Source organism: Diceros bicornis, chromosome 13 (assembly GCF_020826845.1).
Source record: "Diceros bicornis minor isolate mBicDic1 chromosome 13, mDicBic1.mat.cur, whole genome shotgun sequence".
Taxonomy (NCBI): Eukaryota; Metazoa; Chordata; class Mammalia; order Perissodactyla; family Rhinocerotidae; genus Diceros; species Diceros bicornis.
The window spans coordinates 29,929,300-29,950,125 of NC_080752.1; the positions used below are offsets into that span (position 1 = coordinate 29,929,300).

At 42.7% G+C, this 20,826-nt stretch overlaps 1 protein-coding gene across 3 annotated transcripts in view; it reads left to right on the plus strand.

Moving 5' to 3' along the window:
* PEX14 (peroxisomal biogenesis factor 14) overlaps window positions 1-20,826 on the plus strand; it is a 134,731-nt gene that overhangs the window by 91,502 nt on the left and 22,403 nt on the right. For all 3 annotated transcript variants that reach the window (XM_058552875.1, XM_058552873.1, XM_058552874.1), the window contains exon 4: window positions 15,327-15,455. In XM_058552875.1, the coding sequence (XP_058408858.1) occupies window positions 15,327-15,455 (129 nt within the window). The remainder of the gene's footprint in view (window positions 1-15,326; window positions 15,456-20,826) is intronic.

A 20,826-nucleotide genomic window follows, 5' to 3' on the forward strand; every position in this document is an offset into this window, starting at 1 on the left:
TCTGGGAAGAGGGAACCACCTATACAAAAGCCTGAAGAGGGAGCATGTCTGGCAAATTCTAGGAACAGAAAGGAGACCAGTGAGTAGGCAAGGTGGATTGTAGTGAGAGGTGAGGCCACAGCGTTGACAGGAAGTGAGGTTGTACAGAGCAGTATTGATCCATGTGAGGACTCTGGTTTCACTTGTAGTAAAATGGGAAACCATCAGAGAGTTTTAAGCAGAGGAGTGGTATAGTCTGACTTAATCTTTGACAGGATCACCCTGGCTGCTGTGGGAAAAATAGACAGATGGGGAGCAAGGGTGGGAGCTGGGAGACTAGTCCTCTCAGATCCCCGGGTATTATTTGAGAGTAAATCCAACAGAATATCCTGATTTGTTGGATCTGGAGTCTGAAAGAGAAGCAGAAATTAAGGATGACTCCAAGGTTTTTGGCTTTGTGACTAGAAGGATGGAGTTGGCGTTAACTAGGAATGGAACGGTTTGGTGGGGCGAGATTAGAGCTCAGTGTTAGACATAGTAAGTTTGAGATCTCTATTAGACGTCTAAGTAGAGGTATCAGGTAGGCAGATGGGTTAATGTGAATTGAATTCAGAGGAGAGGTCTGAGCTACAGATAAAAGTTTAACAATGTTAACTTCTTGATTTTGATAATTATACTGTGGTTATGTATGAACATGAACTCTCCCCCCCCCAAATCAGGAAATGAATCCTGAACTATTTAGGGAGAAAGGGGTATCATGTAATTGAGTCTCAAACAGTGCAGGGCAAACAATTATATAGATAATTTGATAGAGAATAATAAAGCAAGGGTGATAAATTTAACATTTGAAGAATCTGGGTGAAAGATACATGAGAATTCTTTCTACTATTCTTGCACCTTTTCTGTAAGTCTGAAATTATTTAACAATAGAACACTTTTTAAAAGCAAAAGAAAATACAGACATTTCCAGATAAACAAAACTGAAAGAATTCATTGCCAGCACACCTGCACTGAAAGAAACACTAATTGAGTTTTCAGGCAGAGGGAAAATGATCCTACATGAAAACACAGAAATGCAGGAAGGAATGAAGAGCAAAGGAAAGGGCATATAGAAATGAGTATTGGCTGTATGAAATAATAATGTCTTTCTTGTGGGATTTAAAATACATGTCTGATTGAAATGTATGACATTGCAAAAGGTGGAAGGATGTGTTCTAAGTGCTGGGATTGTTGGCAGAGTAGTAAAGTTTCTCATTTATATGAAACTGTAGTAAGTCAAGGATGGATTGTGATATCTAGGGCATTGGTTCTCAAACGTTTTAGTCCAAGGACCCCTTTCATTCTTGAAAATTGAGGATCCTCCCATTAGGCAAACACCACAGTAATTATTGTTGCAGACAGGTTCCACTGATGGGTGCTCCAATTAGAGGGTGGAAGTTTGAAGTGAAATAGCAAAGTACCTCCTCCAAGCTGTTTCATAATGCCAGAAGGGAAGCTAGTACCACCAAAACCACCTTGACTATAAGCTAATAGGGGGAAAAACTGAATCAAAAAGTTGGCAGGAAGAGAAAAAGCAGGCATTTTAACACATCAAAGGAAAACAAATTGTGAGATTAAAGATAGAAACCCCAAAATTTCAGAATTTACATTAAATATAAATAGGCTACTCCATTAAAAGCGAAGTTTGTCAAGATTAGATTAAAAAGAAAGACTAAACCCCATTCAGTGGTGCTTATATCAAACACACTTTTTTTGTTGCTGTTGTTGTTGGGGAAGATTCGCCCTGGGCTAACATCTGTTAACAATCCTCTTTCTGCTTGAGGAGGAAGATTCGCCCTGAGCTAACATCTTTGCCAGTCTTCCTCTATTTTATATGTAGGTTGCTGCCACAGCATGGCTGATGAGTGGTGTAGGTCCATGCCCAGGATCTGAGTGTGCTGAACTTAACCACTATGCCACGGGGCTGGCCCCTAAACACACTTTTAATGAAAAAATGCACAAGATTAAAAGTAAAATGATGGGAAAAGATACCACGCAACCATTAACCAAAAGAAACCTGGTACTAATATCAGACAAGATGGACTTAAAAGTGGAGTGAGAAATAAAGAAATTTCAGAATGGTCAATCACCAGGAAGATTTAACATTTCTAAGTATGTATACCTAATAACATAGCTTCAGTATACATAAAGCAAAAATGGACAGAAGTGAAAGGAGAACTAGACAAATTGCTATCATAATGGAAAGTTTTAAAACATCTTTCTCAGGCCGGCCCCATGGCTTAGCGGTTAAGTGCGTGCGCTCCGCTACTGGCGGCCCGGGTTCGGATCCCGGGCGCACACCGACACACCGCTTCTCCGGCCACGCTGAGGCCGTGTCCCACATACAGCAACTAGAAGGATGTGTAACTATGACATATAGCTATCTACTGGGGCTTTGGGGAAAAAAATAGGAGGAGGATTGGCAATAGGTGTTATCGCAGAGCCCGTCTTCCTCAGCAAAAAGAAGAGGATTAGCATGGATGTTAGCTCAGGGCTGATCTTCCTCACCAAAAAAAGATAAAATAAAACATCTTTCTCTGTAATTGGTAATACATGCAGACAAAACAATCAAGATTCTAACAACACAGTTAACAAACTTACCATATTTATATATATATATATATATATAAATATATGACACTGTACCCATAAAAATAGTACATATACGAAAAGATGTTCAACCTCATTAGTCATCAGAGAAATGCAAATTAAACTCAGAATGAGATGTCACTTCACACCCACCGGAATGGCTGAAGCTGGAAGAACCGAGAGCTTTGGTGTTAGATGTGGAACGAGAACTCTCCTACCCTACTGCTGTGAGTGTAGGCACTGCCGCCAATAACGTGGTGTAACCACTTTGGAAACTGTTGACAGTACCTGTTAAAGCTGGTAACATGCATACCCCATATGATGCAGCAGTTCTCCTCTAAAATATATGTGTAAGAATGTTGCTAGCAGCGCTATTCATAGTGTCCAAAACTGGCAACAAATAGATAAATTGTGGTTTGTTCTTATCCTATATAAGACTACTATACAGCAGTTAGAGTGAATGAACCATGGCTACGTGCAACAGTGTGGATGAATCGCACAAGCATAATCTTGAGGGAAAGAAGCCCTTTATAAAAGAATGCTTTCTGTATTATTCCATTTATATAGTTCAAAAATAAGCAAACTTAATCTGTGGTATGAAAAGTTAAGTGGTGACTGGGAGGAAACGTGAGGGGTGCTGGAGGCTGCATTCTATTTTTTGATCTGGGTGGTAGTTACATGGATGTTTTCACTGTGTGCAAGTTCATTAAGCTGTACACTTAAAATTTGTGTGCTTTTCGGTATGTATATTGAACACCAAGAAAAATTTGCTTAAAACTACAGTGAGACCGTTATTTTACCTTTCAGAATGACAGAGATAAAAAGCTTGATAGCATCATGTAGGCAAGGTTGTGGGAAACACACACGGACACTGGTAGGAATGTAAGTGGAAACAACCTCTAAGGAGGGCAGTTTCAGTATTTATCAAAACTAAAACTGCACATATCTGAGCCTACTTACAGGGACAAATGGCACACAAGGACTCGTATTGGGGCTTTGTTTGTAACAGTAAATATTCAATAGGGGACAAGTTAAATAAATCATGGTACATCATATAATGGGGTATCTTACAGCCATTAAATAGGATGAGAGAACTCTATAGATATGAATATGGAATGCTCTCTGAGATATATTAATTAAAAATAGCAAGGTGTTAAATAGTGTTTATACCATGCTATTATTTGTATAAAAAATATATATACATACATACACATAGATAATATATAAAATGTATATTATTATATGAATATATAAAAGCTCTTTGATATTGATAGACTATCTCTAGAAGGTATGTAAAAAACTAGTGGCAGTGCTTGCCTCTGGAAGATATAACTGGGTGGCCAGGTGGCAGGAGTGGAAAGGAAACTTAACTTTTTACTATATACTCTCTGGTATCTTTAGAATACAGACTGTATTATGGGAATATATCTATTAAATATTAATTTTTAAAATAATTGTTAAAAATCCCTTAGAGATTTTTATGCAGGAGACTTGTATTTTGTCTCTCAAGAAGTCCAGTTTAGCTACATTGTCCTTCACATTGAAACAGGTCTTTGGTTTAACACCAGGTGACAGAGTTGGCTTTGCATAAGGGTGCCAAGATGGATGGGGGAAAAAGTACCCTGTGGCAGGGTGCTCAGACTGCAAGGGTGTATGAGTATGATGAGCAGACAGCAAATTCAGGCCTCCTGTCTCATGCTCAGTGGAAGACGCAACACTCTTTGAGTGAAATGGTAGGCCCTTCCCCACTGTTTATAGTGTAATTGCCCTTCTTTCTTTCCTTCTGAACATGTATAAGTTGAATTCAGATTAAGTTAAAAGTGATGCAACTCTACTGCTTCCTTTAGTTCTTTTTTAAAATGTAATTGAGGGCCGGCCCCGTGGCTTAGCGGTTAGGTGCCCACGCTCCGCTGCTGGCGGCCTGGGTTCGGATCCCGGGCGCGCACTGACGCACCACTTCTCCGGCCATGCTGAGGCCACACCCCACATACAGCAACTAGAAGGATGTGCAGCTATGACATACAAGTATCTACTGGGGCTTTGGGGGGGAAAAATAAATAAATAAAATCTTTAAAAAAAATAAAATAAAATGTAATTGAGATCACGCTATGAATATAACATCTGATTTTTGTCTTAATGTATCAAAAGCATTTTCCCATGTCATCAGAAATTGTTCATATGAATGTGAACATTTGAATAATATTACATCATTGAAATATGTCATAATTTGCCTAATCATTTCTCTTTGTGCATTTATGTTGTTTAAATTTTTTGCTATTATTAAAAAACAGCAAATGTGATAAAGCATCTTTGTACATTAGTCTTATACTACATTATTTTATTATTTCTTAGAAATAAAATTGTTGAGTCAAAGAGTATGAGCATTTTTAAATACTCTTGAGATAGAGTGCCAAATTGTCTTCCAGAAGTTTCTCAGTTTGCACTTCCACAACATCCTTCCCCACTTTGGGTATTCTCATGCAAAAAAGTCATTTTAATTTGAAAAAATTTAGTCTTAATAACTTGACCAACACATCTGAATGATATGCCAGAAGTCGGGGAGGGATGTCAGTGTTCCCTTTCAACTTGAACAAGGATTTGGAATATTCCCCTCGTGTTGTGTGGAGTCGTGGGGAAACGCCTGGGCTCTGAAGCCTGACTGACTATTCGTGCCCTGCTCCCCACCCACAGGCGCGGGGCACCTTAGACAGGCTGCTTACTGTCCATGCGCCTCGGCTTCCTCGTTTGTAAATTGAGAGAATCAAGTACCAGCTTTGTGGAGCCCCGCTGCCACCTGTGGCTGCGTGGGTCATACACCGCACAGGCCCACGAGGTACCACAAGTGCAGTGACGTGGAGCCCCGGAGTCGTGCACCTCGGCAGCCCTGCACAGGGTTAGTGTTGGGGTTCAAAGAGTTAAAAATGTAAAAAGCTCCTAAAACGTTCTTTCACACTTGGGTTTAATAAACTTTAGCTGTTATTTCTGGGTGGAGAGTGGAAATATGAATGATTTTTTAATTTTCTCTATGCTTTTCTTTATTTTCCATGTTTTCTGCAGTTGACGTGCTATTTTTATGACCAGATAACATATCTATATATTATATTATAGATCATGTGTCTATATATTATATAATATTATGTGTATTATAGTTAGAAGATAGACAAAATACTCATCCAACATAAGAAATTTATGAGGGAGGCCGGCCCCGTGGCGTAGCGGTTAAGTGCGCACACTCTGCTGCTGGCGGCCTGGGTTCGGATCCTGGGCGCGCACTGACGCACCGCTCCTCCGGCCATGCTGAGGCCGCGTCCCACATACAGCAACTAGAAGGATGTGCGACTACGACATACAACTATCTACTGGGGCTTTGGGGGAAAAATAAATAAATAAATAAAATTATTTAAAAAAAAAAAGGAATTTATGAGGGAAGAGGTCTTAGGGATGCTACCATTTAGCAGGTAGGGAAGATGAGGTCTTGGCTTTCTCACATTGCCTAGCAGAATAAGCACTCAAATATTTATGGATTTAGTGAGCACTAAATATTTATCTCTACAGTAGTAATGTTGACTATAGCAAGCAATACCAGATTCATTTGAGCAACACAAATCAGCGGTGACAAAATAATTTATGTATTGATGTATTAGGATATAAGGTGTTTTAATGTGTGACTATCAGATTAAGATGAGGACTAAAAAAAATCTGATAGCTACGTGGTAATTTAAAACTTTAGGAAGTAAGTTGAATGCCAAATAATAAACCTTCTGGTTGTATGTTTAAGATCCAAGATGTAAAAGAAAACCCCAAACAAACATTGAACATTCAAAGCATTCAGCTGAGTGACTGAAGAGTGTGCCTTAGTGCACTACCTCGTGACAGGGTTTTCTTTAAGGAACAGAAATCTCCACCTTGATTTGTGTCTGACAGTAGAGTTGTTTCCAAAATCAGGCTGTTTCAAGTAACATATGAAGCAGCGTATGGCTGTCCCTACCATCCCGAAGCAAATGTTTGTTTTGTTGCAGTGATGGAAACATTTCCATTGGTGAAGCAAATATTTAGAGCTGAAAGAAACATTTGGGCAGCCAGGATGTGTCAAAATAGAACAGATGCCTGCCTTTTAAAAACATATTAAAAAAAAAAAAAGCCACCTTGAACTTGACTGCTGTGGTTACAGCCACAGTGGGTTAAGCAAGAAATTAGAAATTGTGGATGTCATGATGTCATCCTAATCCAGGCTCCTGGGCATGTCTCTACCTTTTTCTGTCTTAGTTTTTCTCTTCCAGAAAATGGGGATAACCATTCTAAGTGATTTTGTGTAGGTTTAAGGTTTTTTTTTCCCTCTCCAAATATTTTCTTTGTTCTTAAAAATAAATTTAATTTATCCTTTTGCATCAGAAATATATTCACATGGAACACAATTCATAAGGATATGCAGTGAAAAGTCTGCCTTCAGTCTCTGTCCCCAGCTACCAGTTCCCTTCTGTCTGTAACCACTGTTACCTATTTCTTGTCTATCTTTATGCATGTCTCACAAACAACTAGATGTGTTTGTATGTGTGTATACATGTATATATTTTTTAACATAGAAGAAACGTGTACCCTTCACCTCATTTTCCCCCATGCTCTATATATTCTTTTTTTTATTATTTTTTTAAGGCAAAATAAGAGTTTGCTTATTTAAAATGTGCCGACTGTGTCAGAGAGCAGAGGGGAGCAGGTATGTCAGACTGCTCATGCTCGACCCCCCAGTACAATAAAGAGAGCACCAGGTTGGGAATCTGGTTTGCCTCTGGCGCTCGCCATGGGCTGTAGGTAAGTCACTGCTCCCTCTATGTCCTTTTCTTTTGATCTGTAAAACAGAAGGAAAAGAAAAGAAAAAAAGAACAGGCAATAGACAAGATGAGCTCCAACTTTTCTTCCAGATCTGAATTTCTTTGTGTGGTTGTCAAAGGAGTTGTTGTGTTTTTTTTTGAACAAACTTCACTGCCTCTTTTAAAACAGGAGCAAGATTCACGTACAGTTAAAAGTGTTTATTGGCTTTTCCACATAGGCACAAACATGCCTTTGGCTTACCTGGCCTTTAGCACTCAAGTAGCAGTGATTCCTGAGTATCATATCCCATGGTCTTGAAGACACGGTTCCTTCCCTAGGACTTGTTCAGTGCGCTGTGGGAAGGCGCCTATTGCCAGGGACCTGCAGGGTTAGACAGTGCAGTCCGTGACAGCCGGCAACAGTATTTTTGTTGTGCTGTTAATCCTTTGGAATTGATGATCAAATATCAAAATCAGCTCTCTTTGTTTTTGTTTTTAGTTAAGCAGAGAGGGATTAAAAGAGAAAAAACCTTTAGACTATAGCTCTAAAAATAGACGTCGTGGATGCTGATTGGAAACCCTCCCAGCCTTTCTTATGAGAGATCTCAATTTGTGTTACACAGAGGGGCAGCTCACTTCTGTCTTGTTCACCAGTTATACTACTCCCCAGAGAAGCTCAATAAATTTTATAGGGAAGTTTCCTTCTTATGCGGAAGGAGCTAAGCTCAATGACTGGTGTGGCTGAAATAATTTAGGGCTCCAAGGGAGTATGTCTGCCTTGTGGAATAACGTATCAGAAGTAAATGCATGAGGGCCGGCCCCGTGGCTTAGTGGTTAAGTGCGCCAGCTCTGCTGCTGGCGGCCCGGGTTCAGATCCTGGGCGTGCACCGATGCACCACTTCTCCGGCCATGCTGAGGCCACATCCCACATGCAGCAACTAGAAGGATGTGCAGCTATGACATACAACTATCTACTTGGGCTTTGGGGGAAAAATCAATCAATCAATAAAAATTATTAAGAAGTAAATGCATGAAAACTTTTGATCTTGGTTGATTTGGCTGTGTCACCGATACTACTGGGCATTGGATCCCATGGCCCCAGCCTGTCTGATTTGAAATTGAACCACTCCCCAAACTTGCATTTAGTTCACTGCTAATATGGTCCTTCTGCCTGCTTCGTGGGTAGTAACTGCCGAGCTTGCCTCCTGGTGTTCTGCTGCTTTCACCACTAACCCTTTGAAACCTCCAAACTTGTACTTGGTTGAGTTTTTACATCTCTCTTCTGCCTCTCTGAGAGGCAGAGAGATCCTCTTCCACTGACATTAGGAAGCAGACCTGACCTGCCTTCTCTTTTAGACTTAGAGTGAAACAAGCCTGCTGGGTTCCTCAGTCTCTAAGCTAGCAGGGCAGTGCATTTTGCATTGGCTTTTTACTCAGTGATTTATACTTGGAGACGTGGCTGGGTGATACCCAGTGTCCTTTTGTCTTTGTGTTTATTTTTCTTGCACATTTAATGTATTTAAAGAATATATTGTCTTTATGGTTCACTGGGATAAGGAGGGGATTGGTGCAAGTTTTAATGAGAGGTCTCTGGCTCCCTGTGTTGAGATGAGAATTATATTCTTGGTTAGATATCTTGCTTTCTTTCCTTAGGTGGCAGGAGGCAGTGTTTTGCTTCTTTTTGAAATAGCATTTTTACCTAACGATTTTTAGAAGGATACTGAGAGGACATTCAATTTCAGGGCATCATCAGCAACTTTTTCTCCTGTTGTTCGAACTTTCCTCATTTAAGGAGAGGGGAAAGTCGCATGTCTTGTTCTTGAATTTACATATCAATATCAGGATGGTGGGAACCAGCCCCACCATCAGATCAATTTTTATGAAAACTCTTTTCATTCAGGCTAATGACATTTGGAACTAGTTTTCTCAAAAACTGTTTCTGCTGCTTGGGAATAGTTAATCAGTGAAGAAGAAAGCATTCATCTTATTTGCTTAATATTTTAACCAAGTGAATTAGACAGGTTGGGGGGCTGGGGGAGGGGATAAGAAAGTGGGTGGGGGAGGCCCCATAAACAAGGTGATATATAATATTTTTTTTGTTCTCCTTTTAAATAAATACCGATCAGCTTTATGTTCAGAGACAATAGGAGCCGTTGGCTTAAATTTGCAGTTTACTGTATTTATGGCTGTAATATCAAGGTGCTGCCGTCGTAATTTCATGCCCCAATGAGAAGAGCAAGGTCGAAGCAAATGCTTCCATCGGCATCTGCTAACACACTAACTCATAAACAAGGCCCGGCTGGATCAGGTGGCACGGAATAATACAGGCTAATGAAATACAGCACAGCTTTCCATTACTGTTAGTTTTTACAGTGTCGTCATTACGTGTAATTTATGTTTAAAAAATTCAATTTTATACAAGGCACTGGGAAATAGGGGTCTACAGGTCATCCAACGACTTTTAGAGGCTCTGAGAGTCCTTATTGTACTCTACTGTTCCAACAAAATGTTAATAAAATAAAATAAAAATACTTTTTTTCCTTTCCCCTCCCCTAACCTTTTCTGAGAGAGTTGATTTTTCTTTTAATTTGGGGAGTATTTTTAGCCAGCTGTCTTCTCTGCCTCATCTCCTCCCAGAGTGTGCATGGGTAGATAACTAGTTGTGTTCTGAAAGAGGTGACCCCCGCTCAGTCTCCGTGAGTCCAAGATGAATCACTTGAGTCCTGTGAATAGAGGGACTGTGATGGGGCAGGAAGGTGGCCCCAGTGGCCAGCCCATAACTGCCGCCCTCTGCCGCTGGCCCTCTGACCCGTGTTCCCTAATCCCAGTGGGACTCAACATTTTTATTATAAAACTTGGGCCAGGCTGGAAGGTGTTGTCGGGCATTCATTACCTTGCTTGTCTCCAAACTATTCCTCACCCTGCTGTCCTGGTTGTTCTTTGACCTGAAAGATGCAGAGAACACTGCTGTCTGCTGTCATCTGTCTTGCTGCTTCACTTACATAGGGCCAGGCTCCGTGGCAGTGCCCAGTGGTCACTGGGGACGGCGTTGAAGTTACTTGTTCTTTTTTTTGTGTGTGTGGAAGATCAGCCCTGAGCTAACATCCATGCCAGTCCTCTTTTTGCTGAGGAAGACCGACCCTGAGCTAACATCTATTGCCAATCCTCCTCCTTTTTTTCCCTTTTTCTCCCCAAAGCTCCAGTAGATAGTTGTATGTCATAGTTGCACATCCTTCTAGTTGCTGTATGTGGGACGCCGCCTCAGCATGGCCTGACAAGTGGTGTGTCGGAGCGCGCCCGGAATCCAAACCCGGGCCGCCAGTAGCAGAGCGCGTGCACTGAACTGCTAAGCCACGGGGCCGGCCCCAAGGTTACTTGTTCTGAGAAGTCCTTGCAGAGCCAGTCCCACAGAAAAAGTCAGCCCTTCCTGGTGCTGGTTCTGTCTGAGTCGTGGGAAAGGACCCTCCGGCATTGCACTCACAGCCAGCGGGCTGCAGCTCACAAAGTCAACCGGGTTTGGTTTTGTTTGCATTTTAACAGAAACCTTTAGAAAAAGAAAACAAATTTGTTTATCTTCTAAGGGATAAAATAAGCCCGTGTGGCAGCCCCGAGGCCATTCACTTCAGTTGCTACCCTAGGAACATGGGGCTTTTATGTTAATCAGTAGAATGTAGCTCACTTGTTCTGTTCTTTTAAAAGAATCCTACCCTGGAGAAAGTGTTGGAAAAGAAATCTTTGACCTGGCTTCTACACAGGGGCAGCAGATGTCTCTTTGTAGAGGGAACTGGTTTTGGGAGTTGATTCCAGAGAACTGAGAGAACAAGTCAGCCCTGGTTTGGGCGCTCGGTTCTTTTGCACAGTTCCGTTTGCATTGAAAGCTCAGTTTTGCAGGTCAGGCAGCTGTGGTCTTAGAGGTGAAACGACACCCTCTGCCTCTCAGAACAGGCATCCTGCTGCTCCAGCTTGCCTTGGACGGGTCCCCTCGTCCCTTTGTCCTCCTCTTGGCTAAAGCTAGCAAGTAGATGGAATAACTGAGCAGGACTTTCTTAGTTTTGCTCTCTATCAATATGTATTTTGATTGTCAGTGTCACAGACTTGGGGAGGGGCTGGTAGCTCTTGGAATCGGCAAGTGGCAGAGGTGAAGCTACTGAAAGAGCATCTTTCAGAAATGCAAAGGGCTAGTGACATCAGATAATGCAAATTGATACCTTGATGAAAAGAAAATTTTAGGCTTTATTAAAATTGGCTAATTCTTCCAAAGGCAGCAGCTAAAGGAAGACTTGACACAGACATAGGAGGTGAGGCGGTTTGCCTGTCACAGGACGGGGACACCCTTTGCTCCCATCTCTGCTCTACTCAGCCCTTGCTCAGTCCCTCTGCGGTTAGATTATTCCTTCCAGATAGCAATCAACTGGAAGGAAGTGTGTGTGTCTAATTTGCATGAGATTATTTAAAACAAACAAAAAAAAAACGTCTGCATTAGTCAGGGTGATGGTAAACAACGCAAAGAGATGCCTTTTATAATATAGCCTGTGCCTTAGCTTTCAGAGCCAAATATAATTCACTTACAATTGGCAGTTTCCTTTATTATTTCTTTTAACCTTTTGGATTCTGCAAGGTCTCAATCTCAGCTCTCCACTGTTTCTCTTGGTGCAGGTGAGTGGAAATCTGGATGTCTTATGTGTGGGTTCTGTGACAGAACCTCATTCCTAAAGGCAGTGTCATCCCACACCAGGAACCGATGGCTGGGGAGATAACTGTTGTGTTCTGAGAGGGTGATGCCCCCTTCCCCCGTCTCCGTGAGCCCCAGATGAGTCACCTGAGTCCAGTACAGTCCTGAACCAGGTTGGTCCTCCCTAAGCTGGGGACACTCCAGAGGAAGTGGACATAAAGTGAAGCATAAAGACCAGTCTATCAGAGGCCTTTGGAGTCGTTTAGGTTAGAATATTAGAGCGAGATGCGGTCACTCTACCCTTGTCACTCTAGTGTTGTTTAGAAGTTGTCCAGGTGTCATTGCAGATGAGATCCAGGTGTTAAGTTCCTGTGTTGTTTTGGTATAGCCCAAAACACCATTCATTGGCTCTTACCTATGGATGGCGTGCCAGGGTCGGGGTGGGGAAAGACAAGTTAGTCTTTATCTAAATGTCTTGAAGAAGATTGAAAACTTAAGACAGTTTTGGAATCTGCCATTTGATGTTTTGTAACTCTGTGCTTTAGTGGGAAGTCACCATGCTGGAGGTGGAGAGCCTTGGTAGTCATGCGGCAGTACCATGCCCTAACTAATATGATTTGAGGCATATTTTTCACCTTCCTTGGGCCTCAGTTTTTTTTTCTGTTAAATGAAGGCAATGGTTAGGATAATGGTCCAGCTCTGAAATTATATTATTCAGTAAGAGCATTAAAAATGCTTATTTTTTTAAAAGAAGAAAAATGATTAATTTTCTGTGACTAAATCAAAATCCTGACTCTGGAGAACTAGGGATATCAGAATTCCAGCCAATGGAAATTCAGAGCATCAGATGATAAGGTCTCTGAAAAACAAGAGCTTGGAAGGAAGTGCTGATGCCCTTTAAACCGCAGCCTCAGTAGTGGGCTTGGCTGCAATAATGCAAGGAACGTGTTTTATTAGGAAAAGCATCTTCGTAAAAGCTCAGGGCCAGAGGGCAGAACAATGGGCAGGGAGTCCTGTCCCTTTAACCAGCTCCAGCCCTGAAGGCCACAGCACAGCCTGTAACTTACTGTATATTTCCCCAGCGTTAAACATTATCGTACTTGTTTATATTTGAAAGAGCCAAAAGGGAAAATGAGAATGCAACTGAATGCTCCTTTTGGGAAAATCATCCTCATTTGCAGCCAGCGGCTGACAAGGCACACGAACCACCAGGTTTATAAAACTCCATAGGGTACCAGTGACCGTCAGCCTGTGCTGACGTCGCATGTGCCACTTTCTTCTCTAACGGCTGATTATGAACTGGTTAAAACAGTGTCTTTCTTATTAGAACTCTGAAAGGGGTTCCCCTTCCTATTTAGAAGGAGTGACTGGCAGTCACTAACAGGCTGGAGCCCGAGAGGCATGTGCTCAGGGGAAACATGTTCTCCGTTTTTGCCTGGCTTGTCTTTCTGTCCTGCTCCTGTTCTTGGGAGGTGAAATGATGGGTAAAGCAACCCCTCTGCAGCACGCTGGGGAATTTGGGAGGAGGAATGTCCCTGTATAGCCCCATATACTCAGATTTAGCTTTTGTATTTGAAGGTGCTCAGCACCTGTAAATGATCCTCTTTGCACCCTGGCAGTCTTTTCATCTGCCTTGTCAATCTATTGAGAGCATGGTGCACTCAGGGCCAACCCTGCAGCACCCAGGTTTCACGGAGCTGTGGCCTTGCCTCCCAGTGGCTAGCTCCACTGTGTGCAGAGGGGGACGAGAGGAAGAGTGCAATTTTAAATGGGGACAGACCTCAACTGCTCGGCGCAGAGAGGAGAAAAAGGCTTCAGGGCCATTTAGAATAGTTCAGGTATTCTCCGTTGATCGCTTGCGGCAGGGCATGAAAAGTTTGAGGGATGGCTGCAGCCAACTCACACGCCAATATGGTACAAGGCAGCGCTGTGCTTTAGAGCATTAATGTGCTCCATCTATTAGCCCCTTGGCGCAGAGCGTGAGGCACCATGCTTTGGAAGATGCTGATCCTCAGAACCTCCTTGTACTTCATCTACCCCCAGGGGCAAATATACCATGCTGTGGGCCTCTAATGGAGAGCTGCCTACCAGATGTGAAAAAGCTCTCGGCTCTAGTTTAAAAGCTCTGTGCTGCGGCCGGACTGGATATGGGGATTTCCGGAACAGCGTGGGCTGGCCGGAGTGGTCTTTTGCAGACTGGCAGTGACCTCCCACCTGTTTTTCCCATTCTCAGCAGCTAGAGCACTTCTGTATACAGAGTTACTTCTTCCTGCGCTGGCCCTATGGGAAGGTTTTTCTCACACCTGTGTGTTACACTTCGTTCCTATTCTTTGGGTTGGTTGGTGCCCTCGTCCTCTTCCCACAAAGCCAATGTACCCAGTCTGCCTCAGACCCGGTAAAAATATTCCAGCTGTGTGCTCACTGGAAATGTGGTCTTCATGGGTTTTTCACTTGCCTTTTACTCCTCCATGGGCAAATCCTCTCCACAGGGTATAGCCACTGCAGATGGCGCCCTGCTATTTTCTGATGTCCCAAGTGCAGCGTGGTTTAGAGTGTCGGGAGGATTAAAAAAAAGCGAAAAAGAAAAAGTAGCCAAAGGCGATATAGGCAGCCTATGATAGGCTCGAGTAATAATCATCTGAAAGTTTGGGCCTGGCCTTGTTTTGATCTGTTTTCTTGTTTTATTTTCTTCTTTACATTCTATATCCCATTCATACTAATCACAGTCAGTCCTGATTTTTCTTTTTATTTCTGCATTTGTCATAAAATAAAGCAAATTATTCCCGTCTTTGGAAACGATCTAGACTAATTAGTCGTCTCACCCAATAATTAGTTTTTTGTTTCCCTGTCTGTTTTCATGCATTATTGTTAGTTTTTTCCTCTCTTTTTTTAACACCATTACAGATTAAAATGAGCCACATTTGCAGTTGATGGTATCTGTTTTCGGGGGAAGAATGGAGAATTGCAGTACAGAGCGACTTCAAAAGCAGCAATAAACTCAAGGATAAATTAAGGAAATTGAATGAGCCACATTTGGAAGCAGTGTTGAGGCTAATATTCTGTCGCTTAAGGTTAAATTGCAACTGAGAGAGGTTCCAGAGAATCCGAAATCGGAGAGGCAACTTACCAGGGCGCTAGGCATTCTGTGGCTCTCAGGATCTTTTCTCAATGAAGATTGTGTTGCAGCCATGGACAGTGGCAAAGGTACTCACCTGCACTTATGTCCTCTTCTCCCCTAGGGCTGACGGATGAAGAGATTGATTTGGCTTTCCAGCAGTCAGGCACGGCTGCCGATGAGCCTTCGTCCTTGGGCCCAGCCACACAGGTGGTTCCTGTCCAGCCCCCTCACCTCATTTCTCAGTCATACAGTAAGTTACCCGCTCAAACTCCTGCTTTAACCTTGATTGGGATTCAGGACTCTGGCCAAGGAACAGTGCTTCACCTCTCCCAGACTCAGCAAGCCGGGAGAAACTGGGAATAGTAGACGGCTCTTAGGTTTTTCCAAAAGAATGTGACACACCCAAATCCTCTTCTAGACAAACTTTTGAGTATGTGACAAAGGTTTAAGAGATAGGAGACCAGAATAAATGAGTTTATTGTGTTGTTTCATGTATTTTGGTTACAAACAAGAATCTGTTATTGATCGATTCTGTTTCCATTTTCTTTCTTTCTTTTTTTTTTTTTTGCTGAGGAAGACTGGCCCTGGGCTAACATCCGTACCCATCTTCCTCCACTTTATATGGGATGCTGCCACAGCATGGCTTGCCAAGCTTGTTCGGTGCGTGCCCGGGATCCAAACCAGAGAACCCCGGGCCGCTGCAGCGGAGTGCGCACACTTAATCGCTTGTGCCACCTGGCCGGCCCGTTTCCATTTTCTTTTATCAGTTTTGCACGTTACTGTTTCACTAATAAGAACATGAGCATCTGATTCATGAGTGCATTCTCATTTGCTCACTGAAATAACTTGTCTCCTAATTTTATTTTTTAAAGTTAATATTAGTAGATTTTCTCCCCCTTTTCTTCCTTCCTTGTCCTAGCTGTACCATGTGTATTTATGTAGTGGCAGTCTGTTAGAGAATTTCAGATTAAATGTAAAGGTCCTTTTTGAATATAGCTTTTAATTATTACCTGAGAACATGAGCCATCAGAGGTTTTTGTTGTTTTTAAATGAAAGCTATTTTGGGAATAAAGGTTCTTCAGACTAGTAATAAATGTACACCTCCAAAATACAGCCAAAACCCCTTCTTTAAGTCACTTATAAAAAGTCTAAAAAGGTTAAAATTGACTCCAAAGCAGTGGAAAAATAGTTCAGTTTTGTGTCTTTACGTAACTCAGCCTTGGATCTATTTGTCTTTCAAAATGCCTTTTCTATAATTGTCTTCATGTTATTTGTCTATCTCAGGAGTTTTATTTTTTCAAAACATGATTGAAAACAGTGTTAGATACCAGATTTTAAAACGCATAATTTAAAATGCCAGACTTGTTCTGACCTCCACCACGTGGTCTGGAGCTACCTCTGTCCCTCGCTTCGCCGTCCTCACTGGCTCAGCCCCAGCTGGGGAAGTGTGATCATCATCGTATAGACAGCACAGGGGCTGGGCAGTGGGTTAGAATGCGCTTCGTGTGTCACAGATCACATTTAGACGTCTCCTATCTTTTGCTTTCTGGGTAAGGCTGAATGGATTAGGCCAGGTAGCACGCACTCAAGTTCATCTCCTCCATGGTCGCCTTGTCTAACAAACCACTGGCATTGTGTGACCTCTGAGACAGAGGAACAGCGCTCAGTGGTGAGCCTTCTGTTGGGGCTACTGAGTCAGTAGCAGCTACTTGTTAGCCTGGGACTCATTTCTCCTTCCAGGCCGGCATTCTTTCTGATCCATTGTGTTTGCTTTGGGTCACTAAACAGAATCTCTGTGTTTCTTTTTAACCAATGGCTAAGTCTCCACACTTTTTCTTTAGTTGTGTCCCTGGGCCCAACTGTTTAATGGGATTTGGTGAGAACGGGCAGTGGCAGCTGGGGTGCAGAATTTTCTAAGATGCACATCTGTTCTATTCCAGCTGTTTTCTCCATGGCTTAATACCAAACAGGTCTCTCAGCTACTTGGAAACTTCTTGCTCAGAACAAAAAATTGTTCTGGTTAGTCATAGAGTTGGTCTAAAACGTCATGCGTTTGCCTACTTTCAGTATGCACAAAGGGTTAAAACTGTTAGTCTTTCTGAAAGAGGCAAAAGAATGGGATGGGGAGGGGGGCAGTTCAGTCATTTAAATCATTCTCCTGTCCAGATTGCTCTGAGAAAAAGCATTACATGGTTAGGTATTTAGGTAGGAGTATTTTTAAGACTCTCCCAGCCCTAAAAATAAAATATGTCTTCTTAGAGACAGACTCCTTCCGGCTTTGACGCTAATATAAAAAACAACAGTAATGGTAATTTTAAATACCTGAAGTTTTTAGTTGTCACCCTTGAGCTTCATTCTTGTACCATTACACTGCTCCTTTCAGCCCGGGGGTGACTCTGCCTCTTTACTTCTGTACTTTTGCTAAGAGGTGTCAAAACTGCTCCAAAAAAAAAAAAAAGCTTGATTTTGATTAATATAGAGAAACAAGACTTTGCCTGACTGATAATAAAACTGATAAATGACATTTGAATTACTTGTAGCGGTAATTTATTACATAAAATATCTTTTATTTGACATGCGATTAGTTGCTGGAAGCATCACTCAATCTGACTAGTTTAAACATGCTCTAAAATGAACCCCAGTAAAAACCAGGGCTGTCTGCTGCTGGCGTTATGAAATATACTAATCCTGGAGTGAGGGAAAAATCTGACTTTAAATATTTAAATGATTAATTGGGTTTATATATTTTTTTACCTTTCTAACCCCCTTAATTACAAGCAAACTCAGGGGAGTTGCTGAACTAGGTGTGCAATCTGCATGCTTATCACCGAGGCATTGTCTGTGTCCTGGGAGGGATTTATGGCCTCCATTCATGTGTGTTCCTGCCGATTTTACATCTGGAGCTTGGGCAGCCCTTCTCTTCCATAGCTTGGCTTTTTAAGGACATTCCATCTCTGAGCCAAAGCCTAGAAAATGGGATTCTCTGAGCTCAGCCCCAGATACTCACATCTTAGGGAAAGGTAGCTTCTCCGAGATGACCCCAGGGAGCCCAGTGCTCCTGGCTCATCACCTCTGGACTTGCCATCCCTCCTGCTTGGTGGCAGATGTCCTGCTTGGTGCCTCTTTGGATGCCTCTGCTCTTTGGTGAACATGGTTGACCTTGAGATGTTAGTAAATGCCAGTGTCAGCAAAAAGAACATGGAGAACATGGTACCATTCTGGTACCAGTTCAGTTCATCAGTGTTTATTAAGCACCTACTGTATGCTCAGTACAGTATTGTGAGGGATTCAAAACATGATCTTTAAGAATCTTACAAGTTCTCTGAGAGAGATAAGATAAACTCTTAGGAAAAGAATAATAATATAAGACACTGTGATTTAATGCCAAAATTAATTATACAGACAAGAAATTCCTCAAGAATACAGAAAAGAGAAAAAATTAATGTGGGCTGGAGAAGTCAGGAAGGCTTTGTGAAAGTGGTAGAAGGTTGACACCAGGGGAATCTTGGTGTCACCTGATGTGGGAATAAACCAGTGTTGTCAGGGCTTAAACGAAAGTCGGGTAGAACTCAGAAAAGTCAGGCTGGAGTTCGAGAGGAAATTTGACATCCTCTGTTTCTCGTTTTGGCTTCTTTTTGTTCTACTTTGAATCAGGAACCAGTATATATGTATGTGCAGTGCGTAGCACAGTCCTGAACATAAAGACCTGGGAAATGCTTGATTGATCGATTCGTTCCAAGCTGATTTTTCTTCTCTCCTCCCAGGGAGACAAGAAGCAAGGTAGTTTTGAGATATAGGCAGGGCCAGTGTGAATTTTGTAGGATAATAATTTTTTCTTAGGCTTAAATATTTTTCCCCCACTGTCTTTGATAAATAATTTAGGCCTTTAAAGGCTGACCTATAGCTTCAGTTGCCTCTTCTTAAAATAGAATGCAAATGTCTGAGGTTGGTGCAAGGCTTTGACGTTTGATTAGAAATCCTGAGAGCATGTTCTTTCTCAGCTTGTTCCTTTTATAGCCCTGGTTAGTAACATAGACTTACCCTTGATTGTCTTCATTCACTAATTAAGCAAGCACTTATTACTGAATGCCTGCTGTGTGCCAGGCACTGTGCTGGACCCCTGGGATGAAAAGATTCATAAGGCCTTGTCGCTGTCCCCAGTTTTTCCTTTCTAGTAGGAAACGCAGTTAAGCCAACACAGCAGTGCCTGTGAGGTGGGCCCAGGTGAGGACGGTGGCACCAATGAGGCAAAAGGAGTTGTTGAACTGGACCTGGGGAATGATTGGTTCAGTGACCAGACAGGTGGTCTGGTCATCCAGGCTAAGGCAAAGGCACGTGGACGTGAAACCATGTGATGTTCAAAACGGCTGGAGCGTGGGATGGGAGTGTCAGAAGAGACGACCTGAGAGGGAGGCAGCCGCCAGGTCATCACCCTGATGGAGGACAGTCAAAAGCACATGGGTTTTTTACTTTGAATTGCATTGTCTAATTATTTTGGGGGTTGTATTACCTATTTGACCATATTATTCTTAGACTAATATTAAAATTATTCATTCATTTGAACAGATCCTGCTCGGGGAATCAGGGAAGACAGCCCAGGAGGGTGTGGGTGAGGTAGTGGTCCAGATGCTCTGCCCATAAGGCCCTCCTGCTCTTCTCTGGCTGGCCAGCTTGTTGCTGGTCTTCCGGGTTGGAGTCAGCTGTCGGCTCCTCCAGGGACTCTTCCCAGGGCCTGCGTTGTGACTAGGATGGAGGTTCCCTGGGGCTCGCTCAGTCCCCTGCTCCTCACCACAGTACCCTTAAATGTTTATTTGTGTCTTCCCTATTAGACCAGGAGTTCCTTGAGCTAAAGGCTTTTTTTTTTTTTTTAAATCTGTGAGCCAAGGCTCTGACTTAGCTGGTGTTCCAGAAATGCTTGTTGAATGAATAAGTGGTGGTGGAAATGTGCTTGAGAATTGAAAGGCTGTCGTGTGATACCGTCAATGTGGGGGAGCTGCCCGGGGAGCCAATCAGTAAGGGCTTCCGTGTGCTCAGCTGTGCAGGCTGCGGAAGTCGAGGACAGGCCTGCTTCAGGAGGCCACCGTTTAACATAGAGGGAAGCCTGGTGCTTGGGGAAGTACAACAAAGACTAACCATGCCACCTTGTCCGGTGTGAATGGTGAGAGCTTTCAGAATTTATGAACAAGGAAACTCCCAGGGTGCTAGTCTTTGTGAGGCCTTGTGGAGGAGGCAGGACTTGAGCTGGGCTTTGAGGGGCAGGAAGCTGTGGCCGGACCTGAGGCAGAAAGGAGAGCACCACTGTGGAGAGGGACAGCAAAGGCCTTGGCCGGGGATGCTGTGAGTGCGTATAGCAGTGACTGTAAATGACAGGCACGTGGGGACAACCTCTGCCTTCCCACCAGGAAGTGAAATGGAAAGTCTCTCTTCCGTTTCTCTCTGCCAGTTTAGCACACAAATGTCACTTTTTGCTACATACAAGTTACTGGTTTGTATATGAAGAAAACGTTTCTCTAATTTGAGGAAATTGTGTTTTTTCTTCTTTTGTCCGTTTGGTTTAGAATAGCAGCTTTTCAAGGGCCAGTACCCTGTCCGTTTTGTTTGCTTTGTGTTACATCTGGCAT